General features: G+C 36.7%; 1 protein-coding gene across 4 annotated transcripts; it reads right to left on the bottom strand.

The window, feature by feature from the left end:
• Positions 1-1,861: 1,861 nt before the first annotated feature.
• LOC122036316 (proline-rich protein 36-like) lies at positions 1,862-6,037 on the bottom strand. 4 transcript variants are annotated; one of them, XM_042595608.1, is made up of 8 exons: positions 5,881-6,034; positions 4,527-4,553; positions 4,359-4,439; positions 4,123-4,191; positions 3,704-4,030; positions 3,441-3,623; positions 3,268-3,342; positions 1,862-3,023 (listed from the first exon to the last, which is right to left on the bottom strand). In XM_042595608.1, exons 3-7 carry the CDS (start codon positions 4,389-4,391, stop codon positions 3,277-3,279), a joined length of 678 nt encoding a protein of 225 aa, XP_042451542.1. In that variant the 5' UTR covers positions 4,392-4,439; positions 4,527-4,553; positions 5,881-6,034; the 3' UTR covers positions 1,862-3,023; positions 3,268-3,276. The 4 variants fall into 4 exon arrangements, with proteins under 4 accessions (XP_042451542.1, XP_042451541.1, XP_042451544.1 ...); XM_042595607.1 differs by lacking the exon at positions 4,527-4,553 and having other exon boundaries at positions 5,881-6,037; XM_042595610.1 differs by lacking the exon at positions 4,527-4,553 and having other exon boundaries at positions 4,359-4,427; positions 5,881-6,035.
• Between the last annotated feature and the right edge of the window lie 524 nt (positions 6,038-6,561).

Raw genomic sequence — 6,561 nt, 5'->3', positions numbered from 1 at the left:
GGGAGCGTCAATATTAATTGTCACATAGTATTGGCCATCACATAAGTTTGCAAATCCTTTGAAAATTAATTTGTATATATAGTGAAGCACATAGGTGGAAAATACGAATTATATTGATGTTAACTGGGATATATATAGTATTAGCATGTATACAATGCTACCCAATAGAGATGCCAAAATAAGTTGGCCCAACTAATTAAGCACGACGGCCTAAGCATGTTATATTAATTTTATATATGGGCTAACTAATTAACCACTTGACTCGCCCCAAGGATACTTATTTTTTTAAAAATAAACATTTTAAAATCTAAAAATGATTTTAAAATAAAAGAAATATAAAATTATAATTTTATCAAATAAAATAAAATATTTTATAATTTAAAATTATCAATAATATATTAAAAATAAAAGAATAATATAAATTTAATATAATTTTTAAGAGCAAAAATACTATTAAGCCTGATAAAAAACTTAAGCTCGAAGCATAGTTTCCTTCTAATGATACTTTTGTGTACATATATATTATATAATAAAAAATAATATTTGTTTCGGTCTGCAAGAGATCACATGGGAGATCACATTTAAATATGGCTTAGAATGACGACATAAGATAGTTTTTAAATTTTGTCAAGGTAGGTGAAATGGGAGGTCACATGTAAGAGCAATTGGCAAAAGAGTAAGGACTCAAATTTGTAGAACTTAGAATGACTTAACTCTTTCTCAGCTTGAACTAATTAACTCAACATGGAGTCCCTCGGGCCAAAGTAAATCAACTCAAATTGACTCGCCCTAGAGTGACTTGGCTTGGTTGGACCTTTGGGTTTAGAACATGTGGTGCTAGTATGATGGAGTCGTATAAGCTTAGTCAAGGACGGCCATATAATGACTATCCTAGGTGTTGCTAATTCAACTAATGCTCAATTGCACTTCTTTAATGGTGCAATCGAAGAAGAAATTTGGCTAAATTTAAGATTAGCATTAAAGCCCACTTCTTATTTAGCCCAGCCCTTCCATACCCTAAATGTCGATTGCACTTTTAATTCTTGAATGCATCCTTGAACGTAGCCTAGCTAGTGACCTCGGTATGAAAAAGTCTCCTAAAGCGCATGACGAAGTTGGAAGTATTCGAAGCTGAGTTATAGTCACAACAACATAAGCTTTTATGAGTATGATTTTTTAGGCTTGTGTACTAATTAGTAAATTTTGTAATGTGTAATATGCTATATATGAATAAGAAATGGAAAAAACCATATATATTAAATTAACTTATTCCAGAGAATCTTACACTAAAGCTTTGAGCTAAATATTAGAAAGGGTAACTTCTTCCCTCGGTACGAAAGAGATATTAACTTTTACCTTTAGAAGAATCCCTTAGTTCGAGAGAAGAGTTCTTGCGAGTAGCTAGACCACCAACAACCCTTGTTTTAAGTTGATGAAAATATTTCAGATTAGGGTGAACCCTTTGTTATATATATATATACTAAATTTTTAAATTTTGTAAAAATCAACATGATAATTATCGTTTACCATCATTGTTGTTAATATTTTATAATAATTGATTCATATCCTACCAAAAAATATATATATATATATATTTCAAAGTTAGTTTAATAACTTAAAATATATACAAAAGATGATGGCTCAAATAATTAAAACAGTCAACTAACTAATATATGTTTTTAATTTTTTAAATAAATTTGGAATAATCTTTTTTTTTTAAAAAAAATATATTTAATTTTGAAACAGATCTCGTCATGAATCAAAAAAAAATCCAGTCATGCATACATCCACAGAGCTACATTGCTTCTTAATTATATATGAAAAAAAACAACATCAAACCCAAAGCAGTGTAGGTAGCATCTCCAGCAACTCATCATGACGCGTTACCGATAGAACAGACATAACGATATCAAAAATGAATATCAAAAGAACAATGATCAGATAAATTAATCTACCAACATAATTGTACATAAAAAAATATAAATTATAATAATAAAAGAAAAGTACTTATGTCCATCTTGGATTTGCTATCTGCATTAGTGCAGACAGAGGAGCCTGCGTCCGAGGTAAAAACAGCTGAAGTGTTTGTTGCCGAGGCATAAGCATCAAAGGAGGCAAAAGTAGCCGAAGTGTTTACTGAGCATGCAGCGGAGCCTGCAGCATGGCAGGGGCCAGGACAGGCCGAAGCATCTCTCGCCGTTGATTCCTAACACATGGAAAGAAGGGGTGGGAGCGACGGAAAACTGCTTAGTTCTGTACCGAGAATGATGGCAAACTTCTGAAGTGTACCAAGGACAGAGTTGAAGGTGTTTTATCCGACATGGATGAGACAGATGACATAATATTATTGAAAAGGATTTATATAAATATTATACTGTGCTCCTTATCCATTTCAGTTTCGCTTCTACTCGCTCTTCACTTCCTCAGCTCCCTCAATGTCTGAACGACGAATTCCCAGATGTCTCTCTTTCAACTGTTTTACTTGTGAACTAGGTCATCGTCGTACTCCGCCGCAGGCTCCGTGTACTCCGTCGCAAGCGTTGTCGTACCGGAGTACGAGGAGCCTGCGCTGGAGTACGAGGACGACCTAGTCCACAAGTAAAACAGTTGAAAGAGAGACATCTGGGAGCTCGCTGTTTAGACATTGAGAGAGCTGAGGAAGTGAAGAGCGAGTAGAAGCGAAACTGAAACGGAGAAGGAGCACGGTATAATATTTATATAAACTCTTTCCAATAACATTATGCCATCTGTCTCACCTATATCGGACAAAACACCTTCGCCTCTACCCTTGGTACACTTCGGAAGTTTGCTATCAATCCCGGTATAGAACTAAGTAATTTTCCGTCGCTTCCACCCGTTCCCTCCATGTGTCAGGAATCAACGACGAGCTGCTTCGGCCTATCCTAGCCCCATGCCATGCCGCAGGCTCCGCTGTCGGCTCCGCCGCAGGCTCCGCTACATGCTCCGCCGCAGGCTCCGTTACATGCTCCGCTGATTGCCTAGTCTTCTTATTACAATAGTATCTGAAAAGAAAAAAAAATGACGAATCATAACAAAAAGGAATAATGTACAAAACTAATGAAAGGACAAAGAATAAGTACATGAGACATAACACACCACTGGCATTTTAGTGGAACATTGACATACATTGATGAAAGTAACTTTAACTCTGAATAACTTTAATTTAAGTAGCAATAGCAATCATAAATAGAAATAGCAACTTCATGAAATGAAAACATAAAATAAGCATAATTACTCAATCCACACCTTTTTCCATCAGCAGCAGTGCTCTTGCCAGTCAGAAGAGCTCTGTTTTGTAGAATTTGATTGTACAGTTTGTGCCTTTTTTCATCAGACGTAAAAGGTTAAGCTAGGAGACTCCAAAATTTTCATCTAAGCAGAATTAACAAATGCAAAAAAAAAATTAAAACAAAACTTACTGGAATAGTCACAGAGGTAGCCAAAGGTTGTTGGGAAGTCTGATGCAAAGGTGCAACAAGAGGTACACTCTGAGTTCCAGGTGTTGCCCAGGTTTGTGTCCTCGAAGGGGTCACCTGTGTTGCTGGTTGATACTGAACTGGAGCATTTATGGTATTTGGTGCCTGAACATAAGATGTTGCAAACTGCAATCCAATACTGTAACATCAAACAACCGATCAACATGAAAGTATGCTAGCTTTTCTTTGTAGCTTTGGGGCCTTACCGTGTATGATGAAGAAAGGGGCATTGCTGCACCTGGAAGATTAGGCACATTGTTTGGCACTTGAGCATTTTGTTGAGGTGGCAACGGCCCAGATGAGATAGGTCTACTTGCTTGAACATATGACATTGGAATTGCTTGGAATGATGGTGGCACTTGACCCGGTTGGCCTGATATTGGAGGCAATTGCTGTGTTGATTGAGAAAAATGAGGCATTTGAGTTTGGCCAGTAGGCATGGCAATATTTGGCGCTGGCATTCCTTGGGGGACAGGCCTAAATTGCTGAGAGGCAGCTGGGACAAATTGAGGGGCTGGAACCATTGTCCTATACTGCAATATTCACATGACAATTTGATCACAGAAAAAATAAACAAATAAAGGCAAAAAAAATGCAAAAAAAAAAAAAAATGAAGCAGACTTACTTGTACAGGCATGGAGGCACCAAAATTTGGTGGTGGACCAGCAGAACCCACTACTGGAGGTCTAAGGGGCTAAAATGGCATGTGGCATAATTATCATGATGCAATATTGAGAAAAAAGAAACAAAATAAAATAACTAGAGAGACATCAAGGCACACAATAGGCCTACCACCAAGGAAGTGAAAAACGAAACAGGTAAAAAATGCAAAATAAAAGCAAAGACATGTGGAACATGTACCTGTGCCCCTGAAGATTGTGGATTGCTAATCATTCTCTTCTGTGATTCCTGATTTGAGTGGCAATTATCCTTGAACAAAAGCTGAATATCAAAATAAAAACATCAAAATCTACTGTGTTTGAAAAAATGACACGAGAAGACCAAAAGGATCCTACCAAATCTACTAACCTGTTACACCCATTAAGTTCCAAGAACCAGCTGATTTTACAAGTTAACACAAGGTATTGCAATGAGAGTAATGTGAATTAAAAAATCCATGATTGTCACCCCAAAAAAGGATAACTCAGAAATATAACCTAAGGCCCAAATCAAGTTGACCATGTACAACAAGCATCCACTTTCCAAAAATCATAGAGTAAATATGGATAGGCAGCTAACTAAGCTCAACTTCAGAAGTATGGAATCAACAAACATAATGATGAAAAGAAACACTCAAAAAATGAATTATTTCCCACTTACTTCAACTCAGATGCTAGGGATTTTGTTGAGTGAGCATGATGACAGAAAACAAATGTTTATTGCCACATTTTGGTATTGTATCACTATATATGGATAATTCAGATCCAACTCCTTAAAAACCTGGTAACATGCCTTTATCTCTTTGCACGTCCTTACAAAGGATGAGCCCATTACTGATATGTTTGGTTTAATTCAATTTCTGGCCTCTCGGTACATAAGAAGAATTCATTCTTCAAACCAAATGATTGGCCTTTTCTTTAATAGATAACTATGAAACTGCAGAAGCTAAGCACATCACTTTGATATTGATACTAGTGTTAAATAATTGTTCCCAGTTTAGCAGTACCTCCCTACATGAAATTGTTTCACAAAGAATAAAAGAGCTTTATCACCAAATATTTTTAAGCACTGTCAGTGTGATGGGTAGATCTAGAACAAAAAATTGTGAATACAAGTTTTCCCGTGGGTCAACAATTATAATAATAAAAGGGAGAAAAATTCTCCTTTGACCTCATTGTACAATTAACTGGACATTAATCACAATATGCTACAAGTGTTTAACATACATGATCTTTCAACAGATCAAGTCGTTGTCATCCAATCCATGTACTGAACACGAAGGTACGTGCTTATAGGATTAAGATTAGGTAATGAAGCAAGTACACAGTATTAAGGCCTAAAATGAAAAGAACTAATTCTCCATAAAAACCACAAACATCAACATTTAGTTCTAGATGTGTCAAATTATTCGATAATATCACAATTATCTATCCTAAAATGATCAAGATAACAGGAGATCAAAATTGCCATAATTAGTCCAGACATGCCCATGCCACTGAAAAAACGAAAATGTCCTCAAGAATCTATTCTTGCCGTCAAATTTTCAACCGTTTTAATTGAGTATGAGAAATGGAAATACATGAGCTTGATAAGGCAAGTGGACGAGGGAAAATGCTTTCCATTAGGGAGCCTCCGCGGCCATCGCTACCATGCTATACTACCGTGTCAGAACGACATAGGGTTTTCAAGGATCACGAGCAAGCAATTCAAAGAAAAAAAATACCTGTTTTTGGGCAAAGAAATCGTGAGGTAGAGGATGGATTCGTCTCGTAGCTTTTCTCCTCGCTCTTCTTCACAGGGCTGCAACGAGAATGGGGCGAGAGGGGGAAGAAGGAAGAGGGCAGGGTTTTGGGCTGCCGAGATTAGCAAACCCACCCAGATGCGAATCACTAGGTTTAGGTTTGGGTGTTGGGTTTTAGATAGATGACGAAGCCCGCCCCAATCCTGGTCGGACTCTCCGGCCTGGTTCGAACCGGCCCATTTTTACCAAAATTAAACAAATTTAAAGCCACAAACAATAATAATTAAGGCATTTTAAGATTCTGTTATCCAAATTTTATTATCAGTGTATTTTATTTTACTCTCCGCTGGATAAAATGTAATTTTTTTGGACCACGCAATTATGATTTTTTTTTATGATACTGTGAAATATACAAATCTAATTTGATCAACTTGCTTGTTTCAGTTGACAACCATTTTTCTTTTATTTATTAAAGTTTAACCACAAACTTGAGAGACTTCTCTTTTGAAAAACCATCACAAGTCTACTATTATTCGAAATTGACGGTTAAATTATAAAAAAGTACAAAACATGTGGCTGTAATCGTTCTACGCGCACTCGGCCCAGCCCTCCTCCGCGTCCGCGACTCGAACTCGCCGGGCGATCCTCCACTCGGCGGTCACA

Source organism: Zingiber officinale, unplaced genomic scaffold, assembly GCF_018446385.1.
Source record: "Zingiber officinale cultivar Zhangliang unplaced genomic scaffold, Zo_v1.1 ctg136, whole genome shotgun sequence".
In the NCBI taxonomy this organism is placed as follows: Eukaryota; Viridiplantae; Streptophyta; class Magnoliopsida; order Zingiberales; family Zingiberaceae; genus Zingiber; species Zingiber officinale.
The sequence above is the reverse complement of the archived record's forward strand: the minus strand, read 5'-3'. Positions and strand labels throughout refer to the sequence as shown.

What these genes read in the sequence shown, in the direction of transcription:
- LOC122036316 (XM_042595607.1), bottom strand. Translation starts at nt 4,391, where the DNA reads ATGATTAGCAATCCACAATCTTCAGGGGCACAG. An exon ending in CACAATCTTCAGGGGCACAG is followed by an intron (nt 4,192 to 4,358) that starts GTACATGTTCCA and finishes ATGCCATTTTAG; the next exon opens with CCCCTTAGACCTCCAGTAGT. An exon ending in CCCTTTCTTCATCATACACG is followed by an intron (nt 3,624 to 3,703) that starts GTAAGGCCCCAA and finishes ATTGGATTGCAG; the next exon opens with TTTGCAACATCTTATGTTCA.